The 22958-nt window shown below is 32.8% G+C and overlaps 3 protein-coding genes across 3 annotated transcripts; 1 reads left to right on the top strand and 2 right to left on the bottom strand.

Annotated features, from left to right (window-relative positions):
- Positions 1 to 5035: 5035 nt before the first annotated feature.
- Positions 5036 to 6401, bottom strand: LOC139867545 (ubiquitin-like protein ATG12). The gene is made up of 5 exons (XM_071855911.1): positions 6289 to 6401; positions 6068 to 6126; positions 5710 to 5778; positions 5568 to 5630; positions 5036 to 5342 (listed from the first exon to the last, which is right to left on the bottom strand). The coding sequence occupies exons 1-5, from the start codon at positions 6320 to 6322 to the stop codon at positions 5283 to 5285; spliced, it is 285 nt and encodes a 94-aa protein (XP_071712012.1). The 5' UTR covers positions 6323 to 6401; the 3' UTR covers positions 5036 to 5282.
- A 1382-nt stretch (positions 6402 to 7783) lies between these two features.
- Positions 7784 to 12705, bottom strand: LOC139866073 (uncharacterized). Its single transcript, XM_071854203.1, has 8 exons — positions 12620 to 12705; positions 11642 to 11963; positions 10828 to 11025; positions 10470 to 10742; positions 10289 to 10391; positions 9895 to 10013; positions 9633 to 9809; positions 7784 to 8754 (listed from the first exon to the last, which is right to left on the bottom strand). The coding sequence occupies exons 2-8, from the start codon at positions 11939 to 11941 to the stop codon at positions 7996 to 7998; spliced, it is 1929 nt and encodes a 642-aa protein (XP_071710304.1). The 5' UTR covers positions 11942 to 11963; positions 12620 to 12705; the 3' UTR covers positions 7784 to 7995.
- An 8292-nt stretch (positions 12706 to 20997) lies between these two features.
- On the top strand, positions 20998 to 22667 carry LOC139867437 (small ribosomal subunit protein uS14z/uS14y/uS14x). The gene is made up of 3 exons (XM_071855800.1): positions 20998 to 21137; positions 22109 to 22208; positions 22492 to 22667. Exons 1-3 carry the CDS (start codon positions 21076 to 21078, stop codon positions 22498 to 22500), a joined length of 171 nt encoding a protein of 56 aa, XP_071711901.1. The 5' UTR covers positions 20998 to 21075; the 3' UTR covers positions 22501 to 22667.
- The last annotated feature ends 291 nt before the right edge of the window (positions 22668 to 22958 follow it).

Here is a 22958-nt window from a genome sequence, read left to right as displayed (position 1 = left end):
TTGACATCATCAATCTCCTCTGCAGTAGGAGTACTGATTTGTGGTTCTTCTTGAACACTTTCTTTTACTTCATTATCAGCTGATTTTCTTTTTCGAGGATTTTTATCCTTTGAACCAATTGGTCTTCCACGTTTCTGACGTGGCAAAGATTCATGAGTGACGTTATTGCCAGCTTTTGGAATTTCAATTCGAGCTGGAGTATTTACTGCTGGTATATATGATTTTGTCACCGTTTTTGTATCTGTAAATGCATCAGGCAATTGATTTGCAAGTTCTTGTATATGCATTATCTTTTGAACTTCTGTCTCGCATTCTTTTGTGCGAGGATCAAGATACTTTAATTGAGGTTCACACCATGAAACATCATTTTCTTTATTTTTCATTTCTCCCCCTAATCTAGGGAACAATGTTTCATTAAAATGACAATCAGCAAAACGTGCTGTAAAAACGTCACCTGTCATAGGTTCAATATACCTTAATATTGAAGATGTTTCATATCCAACATATATTCCCAACCTCCTTTGAGGACCCATTTTTGTACGTTGTGGTGTCGCAATTGGAACATACACTGCACAACCAAATGTTCTAAGATGGGAAATATTTGGCTCTTGACCAAAAGCAAGTTGTAGGGGGGAATATTTATGACTTGCACTTGGTCTGATGCGAATCAATGCAGCAGCATGTAAAATTGCATGACCCCATATAGATACAGGGAGTTTTGTTCTCATTATCAATGGTCTAGCGATTAACTGTAAACGTTTAATCAATGACTCGGCTAAACCATTTTGTGTATGCACATGAGCAACAGAATGTTCAACAACAATTCCTATAGACATGCAATAGTCATTAAATGCTTGAGATGTAAATTCACCAGCATTATCAAGTCTCACCCTTTTAATGGTGTAATCAGGAAAATGAGCTCTCAATTTAATAATTTGGGCAAGAAATTTTGCAAATGCCACATTACGGCTTGATAACAGACAAACATGAGACCATCTGCTAGATGCGTCTATTAGAACCATGAAATATCTAAATGGTCCACATGGTGGATGAATTGGTCCACATATATCACCTTGAATTCTTTCAAGAAACATTGGTGATTCTTTCTCAACCTTAAGTGGTGAGGGTCTAGTTATCAATTTTCCAAGAGAGCAAGATGTACATGGAACCATTGTATCATGATGGATTTTTCTATCCTTTAGTGGATGTCCATGAGTACATTCAATAATCCTTTTCATCATTGTTGATCCTGGATGGCCTAATCTGTTATGCCATAAACTGAATACACCAGGATCAATATATTTTTCGTTAACTACCATATGTATTTCTGGTACATTTATATGTGTATAATGTAATCCAGAACTAAGTCTTGGCAGTTTTTCAACCACATGACTCTTGTCAGTGATACTTAAATATTTCTCATTTTCTGTTGTCACTGACTGATAATCATACCCGTTAAGGTATATGTCGGAGAAACTCAATAAATTTCTGCTTGACTTGGGAGAAAATAAGGCATCATTTATTAAAAATTTTGTACCATTTGGTAGTATGAAATTTGCCTTTCCTATCCCTTTTATCAAGTTAGCAGGTCCTGATATTGTATGTATAGTTCCTTCCGTTGGTTTTAGATCAATAAAATATTTCTCGGATTTAAGTATAGTGTGTGTAGTTCCACTGTCTGCTATACAGAGATCTCCACCACTTGATTGATGTTGTATTCCAGCAAAATTCATATTGAACTTCATATATAAGAAATAAATAGTGAGTACATTAATATTACACAATATTTTAAACGCAAATAGATAGTACTGAAACATTTAGCAAACATAATGACAAAGACAGACGATATTAAATCGTTTATTTTTCGAAAGACACACAACTTAAACATTCAAGAAATCTTCATATAAATCAGATGGTTTCTCAGTGACTGTTGGATCGACGTTATCCACAAAGTTTACTTCCTTTTCTTTATCTTTCAGCGAATCCTGATACATCTTAACAAGATGTTTAGATGTTCGGCAAGTATTAGCCCAGTGGCCCATTCTACCACATCTGTAGCAAGATTCTTCAGAATTTTTAGAAGAATTTTCTTCAACATCTTGTTTAGTGGGCTTGTTTTGTGGTTGATATTTATATTTTCGTGGATTATTATTTCTTTGACCACCACGGCAACGACCACGACCACGTCCTCGCCCATTACCATTACCATAAGGATGGTTTCTACCATAGTTATGGCTTTTGGCATGATGATGGTGATGGTTATTATAACCACGACCTTGCCCGCGTCCTTGTCCCTGATTATAATTATTTGCAGTATTTGCTTCAGGGATTGCAAGTGTACCAGTAGGACGGGATTGCTGATTTTTCATTAATAGCTCATCATTTTGCTCTGCAACTAAGAGATATGAATTAAGTTCAGGATATGTTTTGAACTTTAGCATTCTCAAATTTCTTTGCACTGTGATGTTTGCAGCATTCATTGTGGAGAAAGTTTTCTCCATCATGTCTGCATCACTTATTTCATGTCCACAGAATTTAAGTTGTGAACATGTATTATACAGAGCTGAGCTATATTCATTTACTTTCTTAAAGTCTTGGAACCTTAATGTTCTCCATTGTTCCATAGCAGCTGGAAGTAAAATTTCTCTTTGATTATTGAATCTGCTTTTGAGACCTTCCCATAAAACATGGGGATCTTCTACAGTCACATAATTATTTTGTAAGCATTCATCAATATGTTGATGAATAAAGCAACATGCCGTTGCTTGTTCTTTTTCAGAACAAGTGTTGTTTTCATTTATGGATTCAAGAATACCCATTGATTTAAGATGCATTTTTACTTTTATAACCCATGGCATGTAGTTGTTTCCGGTTGATTCTAAAGGAGTAAATTTAAGCTTTTCCAGATTCGACATTTTCTATTAAAACAAACAACATGATAAATTATAGTCACTTTATATTCATAAGTATATAAAAATTAAACATAAATTTAATATAACATAAATGATAAGTAGGTGACAGTGTCGACCATATGTAAGCAATCATTAATAAATGTTATATAACATAAATATAAATATTAGTAAACATAAATGATAATTAGGCGACAGTGTCGGCCATATAAATGTTAGATAATAGAAATATAAATGTTAGTAACATAAATGATAATTAGGCGACAGTGTCGGCCATATAAATGTTAGATAATTGAAATATAAATGTTAGTAACATAAATGATAATTAGGCGACAGTGTCGGCCATATAAATGTTAGATAATTGAAATATAAATGTTAGTAACATAAATGATAATTAGACGACAGTGTCGACCATATATTATTCAGGTGGTATAACCGACCATATATCATTTAGGTGGCAGAGCCAACCATAATTAGTATTAAGATTATCGTGCTGATAACGTGTTATAATTCAGTAGGCTTATAACTACCTTTAGTGGTTTGATTCTTGATGTTATAATTCAGTAGGCTTATAACTACCTTTAGTGATTTGATTCTTGATTTAGAATACTAATAATGAAGTGTAAGAACAAAGATGATAATGGAGAGAAAGAAAGAAACACTTTGTAAGTGTGAGAAATGGTGCAAGTTTAATGCTTGCATTCATGGCTATTTATAGCAAAAATATCACAAGTTTAGGTAATACAATAATATTACTTTTGTGTATCAATAATTGACTATCCATTTATATATATATATTTATATATTATAACAATACGTAGTATTTAATAAGACAGAAAGATAGTGTTTTGGACAAGATTTACTTGATCCACTCAACCAGGAGGATACAGCTAATAAATTAGAATAAAAAAACGAATAAATTGAGAATAAAATGGTTTTGGAAGGTTTTTTGTTACAGCAACAAATTAAAAGATATACTAGGATTCCTTTACCCTTTTGTAATTCAAGTATATAAAATATAAAAGGGAAAACTTGTATACATTGCTTTTGTTGGTATAATATTAAAGTTAAATTGGAGCTACTTACTATTGACAAAGACATGTTTATTGCTGAAATTGTGTATGATTAGGTTGCAAGTCAAAATATGTCTCATCCATATGCTTTTCCTGCACCAACAATAATAAATAAGATGGGCTGGATTAATTGGTGGTGCTATGGTATCTATGATTTTAGGAAAATGATATCCCCCGAGGAAGTAGGTGATTCTCTATAATTCAAACTTTTATTTTTATTTTTTTATTTTTTTTTTAAATCGAGAACTTAGATAATAAATAGAGTTAAATGAAGAAGCTCAAACAAGACAAACGAAACCAAAGGCTAAATGAAATCAAACCACAGCCAAACCAAAAGGAAAAAGAACATGAGACGGCAACCTAAAGACTAACGTTAAACAACCGACACCCGAAACAACTATAGACCTAACAAACATAAACACGACAAGCAAAATCTAAACTAGCACCTGAAGCAAAGTCGGCTAACATCTACTTGCTCGGTGGAATATCAACAACTTTTATACAGTTCATAAAAGGACGAACCAGTACACTTCCAACAAAGCTTTCTTTTTATTTGACATCGGCTTTAGCAACTTCCCCTCTCCTTTCAAGAACTTAGTAGACTTAGGCGAGTTCAATCCATCCATCAAAGCTAAACCCACATTAGACGACGAAGAGGCTTTCTTTGAAATCACACATGAACTGTCCTCCAACACCCCCACTATCCTCAACGATGTTAACATGATCACTTAAAAAGTAATCGTGTATGCCTTAAGCCCTCTTCTTTAAAAAAGATTTCGAAACCAAAGGCTAGTAGCATGACAAGACTCGGGCAACCAAACTAAGAAAAATGAGGTGAGCTAACAATAATTCATCTGATTTGTAATTATTGAAAGATTGAATGAACTCGGACGATATTGACCAACTAAAAACAGAACCTACAGATCAAGCTCAACTTTCACATTGTTGAAAGATGGAATAACTTGCACAATCAGAACTCAACGAAATCTAGCTAGGGGTATGAGCACAAGTTTTGAAACAATAATATACAACATACAGGGACTAAAATTATATCATGAAATTTAATAGAACAATGCTTCAAGTATCAATTACAAAGTCACCAAACAAGTGAACAGACTCCAATAGGAAGAAATAGATATCTAAGTCAGAGTATCCACAGCTTTAGAACTGAAATAAGTCTACAGAATTCAACTTGTTACTACATCTTTTAATGCATGGAAAGAAGATTAGCCAAATTTACCAAATGCAATTCGGAATAATGAGTATTTGCAGCTGTACAAGGTTTGCTAAATGATCGATATTAGCCCCAAGCCATAGAACATGCATAGTTAACCACCAATTTGCCATCCACTCCAAAATTCTACAGCAACAAAGCAAGAACAGTAAAATAGATGAATATGAGCATTTATCAATACGTAATGCATGATTTTATGTTACTAAGATTTCAGAAATCGGCAGCTAGCCACTACAAAATCCATTTCTAGATGAAATTTATAGTCTATTATACACAAGAACATATCCTGGTATCAGTCAACCTATATATAAGAAGAAGAAGAAAAAGAATCTATAGATGCACAAAACTTACATTAAACAAGTCATTCACTAGTTGATCTGGACTTGGAGAGAAGGCGCTATTCAAATAAACGAACTGAAAAAAAGGATGCAAACGAAAACATTTAATCATGTTATCAAAATTTCACACTTGCCCAAACAATAAACCTGCTTACCAGAGTATCCCTGTGTAATTGGCGGCATAGAAATTCAATCACCTTAGAAAATTTATCAGTTCCGGCAATCTGAAAATTCATTCGATTAAATCATTCACCTAACTAGCTATAACATCATCAATTTTTTTTTATTAAAAAAAAAAAAAACACACACACACACACACACACGATCAATATGTAACCATAGGCAGCATAACAAGTTAACAACACAGGCACATTTTCATAATGCTGTATTGTTATTAAAACAAGTGAGAATTTGATCAAGTGACCTAATTCTTAACAAGCAAACGGACTTTTAATAATATTTATGACTAATTCATATACGCAATTAATTAGGTTAAGTTGAGTGACAGAGTACCTTGAACTTGGCTTGTTTGAGAATCGGAGCATCACCGGTAGCTCTAAGATGTACAACAACTGTAAAATCAAAGTCATTATTATGTATTAATATATGATTACAAAAACCTAATCAGGTCGTAATTTAATACCAGCATAATTAACTGAGATAAAAATTAAAAACGGAAAAGGATAAAAGTAGTTGTTGTGCGAGCTTAATCGTGTGATGAAAACGGAACTAACCTTTACGCGAAGTAATCGGAGAGTCGGAAGCCATTGATTGAAACGGTTTGTTGTTCGACAGACGAAGACGAAACGTGACAACTTGGATGTTGGATTGGAGAATTTGATTTGGGCTCGTTATATCAACATTATTCATATCTTTTGGGCCTCGGAGCATATATTTTGTCTCTTTCTTCGCAAGATTATTTATTTTATTTTCAAATTTAGGACAACAATGATTAATTTAAATTTTAGGTTACAAATTAATTTTGGTACAAACTCGTGAAACAATCATGATATTTTTGTATCCAATTATTCATCAACAAAAAATTTATTTCAAACAACTAAAAATAACTATTGACATTTGTAATTGACCGGTAATATAATAGTACTAAATTATTAACCTACGACCAGAGGTGTCTTCGAAACATGTGCAAAGTGTACAGCCGAACAGCGCCTCAAATTTTTGAGGGGCCAAAGAAAAACATATATAATAATTCAATTATTTATATACCGTGACAAAATATCGTATTTGCGGTCTACCATGTCACAAAAAAAGACCTAATAGATTGATGTTTATAGGTACTGAAAACAATAAATTGAAAGTATTGACTATAAAGAGTTTTGAAAAGAACACCAATGGCGAAAGCACTCTGATGAGCTGACACTGACACTGAGAACGAAAGTTAGGGGAGCGAATGGATTAGACTGATAACTTCGCTACAAAAAATTTAAGATGACAATTTTATATAAAGAACGGTTTAATTATAACGAGTTGAACTATTTGAGAATAAGACTTTGTTACGGATGTTCTGAGAAATTTTAATTTTATTGATTATAAGGGGCTCATTTTATGTTTCGAACAGGGTCTCCGAAATTAGCGAGACGACCCTGCCTACGACTGTGCCAAATAATTTACAAATTTTCTTGACAATTGAGTCATATATATAATGGCACCTAAATTTTTATCAAGTTATTTAGTCATTTTAATTTTAACGAACTAATAATAGAAATAACATATTTTTAAATTACTTAGTTTTTTATATGTAATTATACTCAATTATATTAGGATTATTAAAAGCAAAAAAGATTGAAAAAAATCTTAAAATTATCTATATAATCGGATTTGAATTTTTATTCATACATGGAGATTGATTCTTATATGTGTGATCATTTTGAACATGTATTTTGATATTTTTAACTAGTATTTTTTCTAAACAATAGTACGGGATTACTCGGGAACTTAACCACCAAAGCATTCATCTCCTGCAGTCGCATAACCCGCCCCAGCCACATTAGCTACAACACAAAGTTTGAGATTTTTAACTCTTGTTAGTCAATAATATTAACATTATGCAACATTTATATATAATTCATTGTCTTTACATACATATATAAAACCTTATAATTCTCAAAACTCTCGCAGTTCTGTATAACGCTATGTATATAGTAATAATATTATTATTATCTATCATTTATCATTTACAAGAGAGATCGTTCCATCTGAAAACTTCCCTCAACATAAATTAGACCTTTATTTGATGATAAGTCTTGTTTACATGATATCAAAGAAAAAAAGGAACAAATTTTTGTTCCTTGGTAAAGACAGTCACAATTCACAAGTAACAAGTGTTGTCACAAATCAGCAAATCTAAATCTACACAGGTTATGAGTTGGTGTCTCAACCTCTATGTACAACAAGACTCAATCTGTCAGACCATAGTTTTGCTACAATACTACTTCAATTTCATCAGACCTACTATGACCTTTTACTGATGGATCTTCTTTCTCGAGTTCTCGTATCAGTTTCTCAATCTGTCTTCTATAAACAGGCATGAAATGATCTGCTATCATACTGTGCGATAATCTTATTTTACTGTACAATGATCGCGAAGTCAAAAAAATCCCTACTTTATCTTCTACCACCTCATCATCATCGTTCTCTGCGTCACTTGATGACGTGTCATCGTCGGTTTCACTCTCCGCCACTACTTGTGGGATTGTGACTATATGCATAATCTTTCCTGCTGGAAAAAATCTATGTGCTTCTTTCGATTCCGGTTCGTTGCTTTCTAACGGACTTTTACGACCCTCTGCAATGGCGGCTTCCTCTTCTTCCCTCATTTCCTTTGCCACGTCAGCCTCCTCCTCGTCTTCACTTTGATCATAGAGCTCGTGTTCGAGTTTCTGCCACAATTCAAATTCAGTCATTCTATCTTCTTCATGAGTACTTGCCACGTCAGCATTGCCTTCTTCATCGTGAAGCTCATCAGAATGCCATGTAGTTGTTTCATCTGAAGATGTTACGGGACGTTCAAGAGCTGTCGAAATGCTTTGGATATCGGGGTTGGAAGAAGAAGATTCTGGAGAATTGGCACTTGAAACGGCGGCTCGACGGCGGGGACCCATGCACGACCATGATGATATATTGATAGATGGACGTGTCCATGCAGCCTGGGCCATGGTCTGGGCTCTTCTCATTACAACCTGCAATAAACATCATCATATGAAACTTTTCACATGTCGTTCATTACCGTAGAGGGGAACAATTTCGACCCAATTACTCGTGAACTGGTCGAAATGAGTTACTCCGTACATTATTATCTCAAACCGCCATTTTCAGATTAAGCAAAACGGGTCAGGGTCAATAAGTTGAAACTCTCCCAAAGTTATCCTTCCTAGAATCCTAGACAAGGCTTTAGATTATTGGTATTTTTACATAATTAACATGCTGATTACGTTTTGGAAAACTGGAAAGTGGTGAAAAGGTGTAGGTTTAACCCGAACGTATTTTGGCCAGTTAGTGGACCCACCCATCAGCCACCTGTAATCAAGCTTGAAAAAGACGCGAGAATGACGGACAGGACCTTAAGGTCGAGTCGGTAGAGACGGGGGGTCGAGACGAACGTTGACCGGCGTTGAATTTTAAATTTTTTTACTAAATATAAATATATTTCTAACATAAATTTTTTAAAAATAAATGATTCACAAATAAGATGATGCGGTGTTAGTTTAAATAATATATAGGTTTCTTTATAATGTTTTCTATAATTATAGTGTACTTACTGTATTTAGTGTATTTATTAATATATCATTAAGGGATACGATGTAAGTCGGTGTTTTTCCTAGTTATTTTTAAACGGGCTTGGGACTTTCGTTTACACTAGAACTAGGCCAGGCAAAAAGTCAACTTTTGACCGACGTTGAACGGCTTTTCCCGACATTGACATGACCTTTAACGTTGACCGACTAATTAGGCGTTTTTGGGCGAAAAAGGACGGGCTACACCAAACAGCCGCAAGGCTGGTGCAACAGCCGTTAGCAACATACCTATATAATCATTAAAAAGATAGCACGAGATTAACCTGTGTGCCACTTGAAACGGGGCGGAGAATTTGCCCGGCTCCAGCAACTTTAGCTTTAGCGGTTGCGATTGATGGAAGTCGAGAACCCAAGGCTGATGCAGACCGGTAGAAAGTCCTAAGAATCCTTGTATGCTCAATCTGGGTCCTAAGATCGTTTAACCAAGCTGATGCTGTGACCTATATAAACAAATTAGCTCTAACTGTAATGTCCCTAAAAACATAACAATGACTAGATTTTGTAGGTTAAAATAATTGACTTTACCTCGGCACGTAAATCGTCCACCGAAGCTGCTGAAAACGTTGGGACCAGATCAGCCCCATTTATAACAGATGTGATAAATTCATTACCCGAATCAGCCAACTCCCATGTCATACAAGCACCTATAAAAAAATAAGTAGCTATTATATTATTTTAATGGCCAACAAATGCGATGAAACAATACGAGAAGATTAAGTAACACCTTATAAGAGTGAAGATTAAAAAAATACCTTTTTTAACTTATAAAGATGATTTACAATGAAAACGCCTTTTTAGCAGAAAAACCTGTAGAAGATTAAGAATAGCCCAACCCGACCCATTCAAGAGTGAAGGGTCCAAAAATGACCACCCATAAGGATGATAAATCAGAACACACAAGACACGACAGATTACAAACCTGGAGCGAATGTAACACACGTAGTTGAAGAAAGTTCCTTTTGCTCTCGCAACACATAAGTTAATAACGCAGCAGTTCCACCACCTAAAGAATGTCCGACAATCTGTACTCGAAATAAACTTTTAGATACAGACAAAAGTTAAAAATTTGATAACGATAATGAACCTAGAATATGATAAACCTGAAGCTTATAATCAGGATGATCTTGCAACGCTTTAAGAAGAATCGGAGTTGCAAGCTTTGCAATCCATCGAGCAGCTGCAACCATACCACAATGAGCGTAACCTAATACCAAATCACTAACTCCGCCTTCGTGTACAACCGTATGATGAAACGGTACAACGGCTCCCGTTGCAGCAGTTAAAGTATCTTTTATACTGTGAGTTCCACGTATCAATAAAAGCAAAGTTTTTGTTTTGTGGTTGACTAATATTGTAAAAGCCGGTTTCAAAATCTGCAAGTATAAAAAGGTATGAACAACTATTATATCGTATCAGATATACTGCATTGTCATATTTCAGAAAACAGATACAACATACACCAGCTTTGGGTTCCTGAATAAGAACGTCTTCAGGTGAAAAGCCGGTCTGCTCCAAAAATACGGGAAAGGGCTTTTTTGAGAAATGCCAACAAAGAGTCAACAAGTCAAGGAGATATCTAAGCTCGGAAACTATTTCGGGTCCTGTAAGTTGTCGGCTCTCGCTACCTCCAAATACACTACTAACGTGCAAATGCCCCTGCATAGACCAAGAAAAACGTTAAACAAAAACTTGAGTAACAAAAAAATTGCATAAACTGCATCCGAATCAAAAACTAACCGCCAATATTTGTAACAAAAAACATTGATTTACTAAGGTGTTGTTTGTTTTTCAGTTTACGGATCTTAGTATTTCTTATGTCTACACGCCCGCAAACGTTTTTACAGCAGACTGTTTGTTTTTCTGAAGAAATAAGATAAAATAATTACTTTTTCTATCTGCAATCTGCAGACTTACATATATGATCCATAGTGTTACAGAATTAAGTTATTTTGCAAACATAACAACAAACGGTCTTCAACATTCAAAGACCTTTCGACCACATCTTCTCTACAGGCATCATAGTCCACAGATCTTCAGACAAAGACATCTTAAAAAACAAACAACACCTTATTACCTTATTTAGTGCTTCCACTACACTATAGTAGTTGCATCATTTTAACTGTCAAAATTTCAAACATATTTTGTACTAAAACACTTGAATACTGTTTTCAATACTTTAAGCATTAATTTTGAGTATAAGCAAAATATAAGAGGATGAAGTTTCAACCACTAGCAAGATATATTAGACGATAACCACCAAGACAATACTAACCTGTCTTTTTAACAAGTAACTGATCCCAAAAGCCAAATCTCCAATAGGCCATTTCCCCAAAGTCTCTGAATAAGTAAACCGGAGAGTCTCAGACAACGTTGAAATAGTTTCCAACCATGTTGCAGGAGCCTGGATTAGCCTATGAGAAACTCGGTCAACTCTTGAAGGACTTTGACTTTGCACAAGACTATCACTTTCGCCACCGTCTTCGTTTGCAGTCGGTGTTTGCAGCTTTTTATTTAAAGTATAATACAACAGAGCAGCAGCACCTGCTGCAGTTGCCATAGTTGCTGTTGCCATGGTTTTATCAACCCACTAGTTTCTGTTGCAGAAGAAAAAACAATATATACTTTATGAACTGATATTTCATTTTACATCTTTAAGCTTGAGTTACTTACCAAAACACTCATATAAATACAATATCTAACTTGAATTATAAGTATCAGTTACACAGAATAGCAGAGCAAGTATACAAGTATTAGTAGCATAACAAAAATGCGTTCCTCGTCATTAATATGTTTGCTCGCGGCAATTGTGGCCTCTCGGGATTTATAAGTCCAGCTATCAGCTAGTTTGCCAAACACACACCTTATATAAGATCCTAAAGTCTTTAAGAAGTATCTTTAAAGACAGTTGATCCCAAATTTGTAAATTAAATTTACATTAACCAAAATTGTAGCAAAGAAATAAATTACATTACCTACAAGTAACAATTTGGTATATTACGTCATAAAGAAACGATTTTTATAATGATGAAGACAGGGATGAAACCCTAACCAGACAATTAAAGAGATGAAACAGTAAATAATTACCGATGTGTGAAAGGAAATAAACGATGATATAATTAACAAGATGAATTTTAGAAATATTTACAAAAACCGAAGGCCTAAAACCCTAAAAACCCAAACTTTTGGGTACGGGTTTATACGAAATAATCAATCGGAACACAACTGAATAAAAAGGGGTCTGATTACGTACCTGACGAAAGAAAACCCAGATGTTAATTAAGATGTATGGAAGGCATGCGATGATTAACCGAGCGATTAAAGAAATGTTTTTTATTTGATATGCACTAAATTTTCGAGGAGTAGTTAGCAAAGAAATTAGATTAGATAGATTAGATGAGATGGGATTTGTGTGTTTGATGAAAAGTTGGCAGAAAAACGAGGTTTTGGGAAAAATTATAACCGACCTGCTTTTTGGTTTTGTTGACTTCTGTCCTACTGTACCCACTGAACCATACGAGTACTAAGGAGTATTCGATTGATGTTATATTTCGGTAGGCTTATAACTACCTTTAGTGGCCTGGTTCAATATATTCAAATTGAAAGAACCAATAAAAGAGAGATGTGTTGTAGAAGATATAGGAGAGAAAGAGGTTGAAGAGGTGTGATGTATTTAATGTATATGTGTATTTTTGTAACTTACATTATGCACATATATATAGTACAAATTTTACTATCCATATTTGACTAATTACCATCCATATTTGACTACTAAATTTACAACACTCCCCCTTGGATGGTAATTTTTTTAAAGAGCAATTAATACTGCCTCGTTAAAAACCTTGTTAAAGAAAACCCAGTGGGATAAAACTTTAGCTAAGGGAAAAAGAGTGCAGCATAGAGTTGACTCCCCCTCAAGTAGACAACGCTGAGTCGTCACATCTTTTGAACTTGTCCCATGCCAATATTGTGAACGTATGTTTTGAAAACAGCGATTGACAGTGCTTTGGTATAAAGATCAGCAGAGTTGTTGATTGAACGTATCTCATTTTAATCTGGTTGTCTTTTACGAGATCTTGAGTATATGAGAAGAATCTGAGGTTTTCATCTGAAACTGTATCATCTAAATCTTTTATGTACAAGTTTGACCCTTGTGATTTGTCTACAGTCTCCTTCATGGTTTGCTCAAACTGTTGTTTCAATTCCTATTCCCTTTCAGTCTTTTTCTGAGCCTTACCAATATACCATTCTTTTCCATCAAACTTATGACCGTTAAGACCGTTTATAGCTTTAGCGCCTCGTCAGCATTTATGTTTTGTTCTGTCATTTTTGATACTCTTCTTTCATTTGTACTATGTAAGCTGTATTATCTTCATAGATAGTTGTTGGGCTTTTATAGCGTTCTAGTCCACAAGAATCAATAATGATTTGTATCATTGATCTTAACTAAAATCATTCCCGAGTAGCTTCATGTAATGCAATCACTTCGGCATGATTTGATGATGTTGCAACAAGTGTTTGTTTTGAGAACGTCATGATATTGCGGTGCCTCCATTTAGGAATACATATCCAGTTTGAGATTTAACTTTATGTAGATCAGATAAATAATCTGCATCTGTATAACCAAACAAATCTTGTTTCGAGTTGTTAGAATAAAATAATTATAAATCAGTAGTTCCCCGAAGGTATCAAACTATTTGTTTGATCCCATTCCAATGTCTTTTGGTAGGGGCTGAGCTGAACCTTGTCAACAAATTAACTGCAAAAGAAATATCAGATCTTGTATAATTTGTAAGATACATAAGAGCCCCAATTGCACTAAAATATGAAACTTCTGAACCAAGAAGATCTTCATGATCTTCTAGAGGATGAAATGGATTAGTATCAATATTAAGATCTAACAACCATATGAGTACTTAATGGTTTTTGTCTTGTCTATATTAAAATATTTTAAAATCTTTTCGGTATAAGTTGTTTGATGTATAAGTAAGTCATTAGTTATATGCTCAATATGTAAATCAACGTAATACTTGATTTTTATTTTATTTTAAAATCTTTCTTTAGAAGTTGAATGGCTTCATAGATTTCTTTATTTAAGATAATTGATATAAACAGCTATGATCACATATCCGAACATTGTTTTTATAAAACACACGTGCAAATAAGTTTATATGTATACCCTTTTCTTATCAAGTAGTAATTTAATCGATTATACCACATACGTCCCGATTGTATAAAGCCATTTAGAAATCTTTGTGATTTAATGGAATATATTCCCTTGGGTTTTGCATTAGATGCTTATGATACCTTAACCCTTCAGGTATATTCATATATATATATATCACTATTAAGTGATCCATACAGATAAGTAGTAACAACATCCATGAGATGCATTTAAATAACTACCAGGTTGATTAAGTATCTAATAAGTAATTGTATTCATTATAGGAGGATAAGTTTTTCTCCTAATTCATTTCTGGTCTTTGTGGGAAATCTTGAGTTACAAGTCAAGTTTTGTCTTGTAACTTCATTTGCACATTTCTTTTCGGATAAAAATTCATTTGTATCCCATTGTTTCACATCTTTAAAAGTGATAACGATTTATCCAAAAACTTTTCTTTTATTGAGCGATTCTAATTCAGCTCGTATTGCTCCTTTTCGTTGAGTTCAATCACGTCTATTTTGATATTCAATGACAGATTTTGGTTCCAGATTATCATCTTTATTCATGATGTCATTGTAACATTATATGAAAATATCTCATCAAGATTTTTCATTTCATTTCAGTTTCATAATATTGCATAATTTATTGCAATTTATGTATTTACATTTATCAATATCCTCTGCAGAAGGAGTATTGATTTGTGGTTCTTCTTGAACACTTTCTTTTACCTCATTATCAGCTGATTTTCTTTTTCGAGCATTTTTATCTTTGGAACCAATTGGTCTCCCACGTTTCTGCCGTAGCAAAGACTTATAAGTGACATTATTGCCAGCTTTTGTAATTTCAATTCTAGCTGAAGCATTTACTGCTGGTATATATGATTTAGTCACTTATTTTTTGTATCTTTAAATGCATAAAGTAATTAATTTGCAAGTTCTTGCATATGCATTATATTTGAACTTTCTTTTCGCATTCTTTTGTGCGATGATCAATATTCCTTAATTGATGTTCACACCATGAAACATCATTTTATTTATATTTCATTTCTCCCCCTAATATAGGGAACAATGTTTCATTAAAGTGACAATCGACAAAACTTGCTGTAAAAACATCACCCGTCATGGGTTCAATATATCTTATGATTGAAGATGTTTCATATCTAACATATATTTCAATCCTTCTTTGAGGAACCATTTGTTGTGATAGTTCAATTAAAAATACACTGCACAACCAAATGTTCTAAGATGGAAAATATTCGATCTCCACCAAAATTAAGTTGGTAATGGAGAATATTTATAACTTGCACTTGATTTAATGCGAATTAATGTCACATCATGTAAATTTACATGTCCCCATATAAATATTGAGAGTTTTGTACTCATTTCTAATTGTCTAGTTATTAGCTGTAAGCGTTTATCTATTGATTCAGCTAAATCAATTTTGTGTATGCACATGAGCAACTGGATGTTCAACAACAATCCTTGTAGACATATAATAATCATTAAAAGCTTGAGATGTTAACTCACTAGCATTATCAAGTCTCATCCTTTTAATGGTGTAATCAGAATAATGTGTTCTTAATTTAATAATTTGTGCAAGAAACTTTGCAAATGCCATATTACGGCTTGATAACACACAAACATGAGACCATGCGTTAGATGCGTCTATTAGAAAAATGATCTACATTATGGATGAATTGGTCCATATATATACCCTTGAATTCTTTCAAGAAACATTGGTGATTATTTCTCAATGTGCTTTTCATTAATCGCCATATGTGCTTTTCATTAATCACCATATGTGTTTTTCGTTAATCACTATATGTGCTTTTCATTAATCACTATATGTGCTTTTCATTAATCACCATATGTGATTTTCATTAATCACCATATGTGCTTTTCATCATATATCATTTTCACCATATGCGCTTTTAATCATATGTGTTGCGCTTTTCGTCATATGCACTTTTCATTATATGCGCTTTTAATTATATGCGCTGAGCTTTTCATCATATGCGCTTTTCGGTGCTACATAGATATTTCTCATTTTCGATTATCATTGATTGATAATCATATCCATTATGATATATATCAGAGAAACTTAACAAATTTCTCTTTGATTTGGGAGAAAACAAGACATTGTTTACCAAAAAATTCGTACCATTTGATAATATGAAATTTTGCCTTTTTTGTTCCTTATATCAAGTTTGCAAGAGTTGATATAGTATTTATAATTCCTTCATTTGATTTAAATCAATGAAATATTTCTTAGATTTGATCATAGTGTGTATGTTACTACTATCTGCAATACATAGGTCTTTACCATTTAATTGATGTTGTATTTCAGCAGGATTCATACTAAAACTTCAAATAAGATAAGCAAATAATGAGTTATATTTCAGCAAGATAATCAAATTATATTACCTGCAAACAAGTTATAATCTGAAGTACATAAAAGATAACACTTAATAAAACATATGCGTTATGGTCTAAAACCATTTATTTATGAGTGATACATAAAAAAAACTAGACATCTTAGAAAATTCAAATCATTCAAGTCTCAAGGTAGCTCAGGGTTAATTTAATCAAGATTTGTCAACAGATCCACTCTCGTTTTCTTTTCTTTTGGGACTTATTTGTAGAGCTAAACAAGATGTTCATGTATTCAAGAAATACTAGACTGATGATCCACGTTACCAGATCATTAATAAGAATCTCCGGAATTCTTATAAGAGCGTATACTAATATCTTTAATTTTATTCTTTCATGGATCACCGTTATTATTATTATTATTTTTTTTTTTGATAATTAATATTGTATCTATCTTTGAGTATTTTCCATAATACACTTGGATTTTCGATCATATAATATGTAGATTCTAAGGACTCGTCAATATGTTTGCTAAGAAAAATACTTACTATTGCTTTCTCTTGTTCGGAATAATTGTTATTTTCATTCAGGGTTTCTAAAATACCGTTTGATTCGAGATGTTTTTCTACATTCATAACCCATGTTAAGTAGTTGTTCCCACTTGTTCTAAATGAGCAAATTTAAGCCTTTTCAAATTCGATATTTTCTATTATCAAAAAGATGAATAACATAAATCATAATCATAATCAACTTCTATTCATAGACAAATAATAAAATGAAATTAGAATCATTTTAAATTCATAAGTAGCAAACAACAGAATAATGGTATGATTACAAATAATAAAACCACAAGGGCAGGATAGAATATAGGTTCACCCGGTGGTATATTAGCAACAATGATGATAGTTAATATGACCAATACAATAGGAAAAATCATCCTTGTGTGAATCATTTTTACAAAAACTTTTTGAGAGTAGTAATCTAAAAAATGAAGATTGATTTGTGAAAATGTGAAAACGGAGATGTTTATTTTATATTTGAAAAATATAGTTGTTGTAACGTCGTCAGTTGACGTTAATAACCGTTATGTATATATGACCGTTGTAACGTCGTTAGTTGACGTTAACGAATAAAGTCACTATATCAAAACGCGTATGAGTAATATAAAGGACAAGATTTTTTTTTCTTATTTTAACTTTTAAGATTTACTTTTAATAAAAATACAAACTACTTTTTCTTATTTTAACTTTTAAGATTTACTTTTAATAAAAATACAAACTACTTTTTCTTATTTTAACTTTTAAGATTTACTTTTAATAAAAATACAAACTACTTTTTCTTATTTTAACTTTTAAGATTTACTTTTAATAAAAATACAAATTATTTTTTCTTATTTTAACTTTTAAGATTTACTTTTAAGAATAAATATTAGTATGCATGAAATAAATAATGATTAATTGCATAAGTAATCATAAATGTTAGATAACATATAAAGACCCCATCGTATTCGTATTGATCGGAATTAATCTCGACCCATGGTACCGTGTTGTCAAATGACGTGTTGCGTACATAAAGTACCGTGTTGTCAAATGACGTGTTGCGTACAATCATGAGGTCTTATTAACATAAATATAAATGTTAGTGAAGTTAATAAGAGTTAGATTACAGAAAATATAATTCAGGCGGTATAACCGACCATATATAACTTAAATAACATAAATATAAATGTTAGTGAAGTTAATAAAAGTTAGATTACAGAAATATAATTCAGGCGGTATAACCGACCATATATAACTTAAATAACATAAATATAAATGTTAGTGAAGTTAATAAAAGTTAGATAATTTTTTACCTTGATTAGTGACGTGTGCTTGCTTAGATAAACCTTGATTATACGGAGCACTTCGTGCTGATAACGTGTTATATTTCAGTAGGCTTATAACTACCTTTAGTGGCCTGGTTCAATATATTCAAATTGAAAGAACCAATAAAAGAGAGATGTGTTGTAGAAGATATAGGAGAGAAAGAGGTTGAAGAGGTGTGATGTATTTAATGTATATGTGTGTTTTTGTAACTTACATTATGCACATATATATAGTACAAATTTTACTATCCATATTTGACTAATTACCATCCATATTTAACTACTAAATTTACAACAATTGAATTATTAACTTGGTTTTTCCATAAAGAACTTGGTTTTTTTTTTTCCACAAACCATCACCACATAACTCACTAGTCATTAAAGTCCTGAATTTCTTATAAAAAGTTTTAGGTTCGAATCATATTTAGTATGAATATTTAATTTTGGCCATAAATGTGTTAGAAACAGCCAGAAAGTATGGTTGTTAGACTGCGTTCATTAGAGTATGTGAGATTACTTGCCTTTCCGAATAGCCCAAATAGAAAAAACCTATTACATTTAGCTTGGTTTATCCATAAATATTACTTTAGTACTCCATAGTAATTTTGAATTTTTCATCATTTATCATTTATAGTTTATTTATTTCAATCAGTCAATACAGTAATAAAATAAATATGAGTTGTAGCTCAATTAGTAGTAATCTGCCTCTCTTAACGAGAAGTCAGGAGTTCGACTCCGCTGGGCTGCAACATTGCACCCAATTTTATTCCTGACCTGAACTATCCACTCAAGTCGCCTTTTGCTTAGTGCGGGAGGCAGCGGGGAGGGGGTTTTCACCGGCCATGTCCTCGGATTTGTCCGGGTTTCCTCAAGAGCAGTAGTTGTGGACGGGTTATGCAAATACGGGAGATGAACGTGTAGAGTTTAGTCCCCCGGATGATACCAAACTGATGTTCAAAAAGACATACAATAATAAAATAAATCCGTAGAGTTAAGCATTGATTAAACTTCACGTCTTTTAGTTTACTTATTGAGTATTAAAAATTTATGTTATTAGAGCATTCTTAACAATAATGTTAATGTAATGTCATTGTATAGGCAATATAGTGTTAATTAATGTTATGCAACTGTTGGGAGCACTTTGTCAATGTCTAGTCAATATCATATTGTCTATCATATTGTGAATCTCTAGCATCTTCATTCACGAGATTATCGAGCTGAAGGGTATTTAATATTGATAAAAAATGAAAAACTATTTAGTTTTTACCAATAAAAATTTATTGCTATCTTCATCAATATATTGAAGTCGGGAACTCTCAAACTAGCGATTCTTTTTGAGTCTCCGTCTGTAAACAATACAACACACTTCTTGTTGAGTCTCCGCCCGTAAACAATACAACACACTAGTTAAAGAGCTACGATTTTAGAGTTTAGTATACACGATTTTAGAGTAACAATACCATGTTACTAGTAGTTCATATATTATTTTTCCAATGAATTAAAAAGGGAAAAAAATAAAAAGTATCCAACCCTTTAATTCACATTCGTTAAACAACAGTAAAATTGGGCAGAGTCGAGTATACACGATTATACTCGATGTTAAGCTAGAGTGAAAATTGACCGCACTTTTAATTTTAAGCTAAAGTAAAATGCGATCCCAAGGCATTACTTCAATATATCGTAATACTGTTTATAATTTTCGTGTTATTATGTATTTCCTTTCTGGTATCTAGATGTAGAAATATATATGTAAGTTGCATTCTGTGCAACTAGATATAGAGATGTATAACTCGTGTCCAGGGGTCTAGGCCTTGTGGAAGTTAGCATGGTGGCTTTCTGTATTGTACACTTGTGTGGTTAATTCAATATATTGCTTTTCAAGAAAAAAAATGCGATCCTATTTCGATTAAGACTGGCCAACAAAGTTAGAATTTAATCAAAACTAAAGTAAAATTGACCTCATCATTAAATTATATTCTTTAATCATTTACAACGACGACTTCTGAAATTATTTTACTCGACAAAAGAAGTGTTATCAAGAGCCCTAACTTTTTGAAAGATCAGCATACTTTTTAGTTTTAACGTACTACCATTTTTACCTTTTCGATTATATTGGGCTGGCTGATCTGTTAGGCCCAAACTGATGGTTAATGGGTTTATTTGACATCATATAATACTGGGCCTTGGTTTTTAAAACGAATATATAAAGAAAGAGGGTGTCTGTTCTCAATTCTAGGGTTTTGAAGTTAATCGCATCTCGTTCCAGAGCTTATCGCCTCCGTTGGTGAACACACAAGTAAGAAGCAACAAAAATGGGTCACTCCAACGTCTGGAACTCGCATCCTAAAACTTACGGACCTGGTTCTCGGACCTGGTTAGTCATCGATTTCATTATTTAGTTATTCTTTAATCGCTTCATTTTATTCATGTTTATATATTATATATAGCTGTTGTTTACTCAGATTCTTATCGTCTCAACGACTTAAAATCAATTAAAACTCGGATTTAGTCGTTTAAATTTGTAAAAGTCGGTCAGAACAGTCAAAATTGGTGTCTAACTGCTCTGAATTACTGCCGACTTGTTCAATTAGTACCAACAAGGTCCGACTAGTCTCCAACTAAACTGGATGACGTGTCAATTAGATAGTAGTTTAATTCTTTAGTTTTTTTTGTTAACTGGTCTAATTAGTGTATTTGTGTTAATTGAATCTACATTTGCTAGCTTCCTTGTTTATATTTAATCACTATTTGTAGTTATACAATGGTATAATCTATGTTAATGTATATTTACGTTGGGATGTTTTTGAAACCATACATTAAAGAGTTTATAGTCCAAGAAAAAATAATCATTTTTGGTGCTTTCAATTGTTTAAAACAGCATTTTTCTTGCTATGAAATAAGCTAAAAATATGTAATCCTAAAAAACCTTGTAATGGATTTTTGCCTTTCAGATTATGCTATAATCCTGTTCAAATATGCACTTATAAACACCCCAGACCTTACTTGAAACACATAGTAGTAATTACTAAGTTATTGACTAAAACCTGTAAGGTTACAATGGATGCAAATGGTTGTTCATTTGTTTTTCTGCCTTTTGGTTTATATGAATACAAATCGAACAATAGTTTACAAGATATTACTTGTTGACTCGAGTATTGCTAGTTTTTTTCACTTGGCTTTTGAGTTGATAATAGTTGTTTGTATTAGTGTATTCCGGAACGATTATCTTTTGTGGATAATAATGTTTATATGACATAACGATTCCTCTTTGTTATGTTTTCGGTTATTGATCACTAATGAGATTAATTAATGATTTGTTTTATTGTTTCTGTTATGTATTATCAGCCGTGTATGTGGTAACTCTCACGGGTTGATCCGAAAGTACGGGCTTATGTGCTGCAGGCAATGCTTCCACAGCAATGCAAAGGAGATTGGGTTCATCAAGGTTAGTTCACTTCCCTATATCAGTGATCATTGTTACACTACTATATATAGTAAAAAAAGATCTGTTTTATAATAATACGCTTATACTACTACTTATTTTAACTACTGTACACATACACAAACACACTTGGCATTCTGCTCTAGTTAATTTTAGCATATTTTACCTTTTAACTTGTTTGATGTTTTTTTGAAAATAAATATATCTCAGTGGTTCCTTCTATATATTTGTCAGTATGCATTTGTTTGATTATCTCATCTTCTTTTTCCGTGTGTATATTTTACAGTATCGTTGATTTGAACCAGAGCAGTTGAAGTTGCGAATCTTAAATGAAAGGATGATCTTAGCATTGTTGATGACAAACATTTTTCCATCATGTTTTTTGAACTAATGTTTATCATGCATTTATGACCCTTTTTAAAGTGCTACTCTTTTTTGTTTAAAATCAATCCATCTTTGACTTTTCGTGGTTCTAACTTTTCTTTTAGCTATTTTGTCTTCGCCAGAATGTTTCATGCCATTAAGCCTCTGATTAGGTCTTTCAACAATTTGTAGATTCTATCATCAATTTGTTTAACAGTTGATTGGCCCCAAGTACTTTGGGTTACCAGTTTCATTAGCCCGCTTTCTTAGAGAGTTATATCTGGCAAACGATGTTTAGGATCTTAGGTTATTCACTCCTATGTTATTAGATGCAAGGCAATAATAGTTTTAACTTATAATGATAGCAATATAACGAAGCTGTATCTGACA

The sequence above is a fragment of the Rutidosis leptorrhynchoides genome, chromosome 9, assembly GCF_046630445.1.
Source record: "Rutidosis leptorrhynchoides isolate AG116_Rl617_1_P2 chromosome 9, CSIRO_AGI_Rlap_v1, whole genome shotgun sequence".
In the NCBI taxonomy this organism is placed as follows: Eukaryota; Viridiplantae; Streptophyta; class Magnoliopsida; order Asterales; family Asteraceae; genus Rutidosis; species Rutidosis leptorrhynchoides.
Note: the sequence above shows the minus strand (reverse complement) of the source record. Positions and strands in the feature narration are given on the sequence as shown.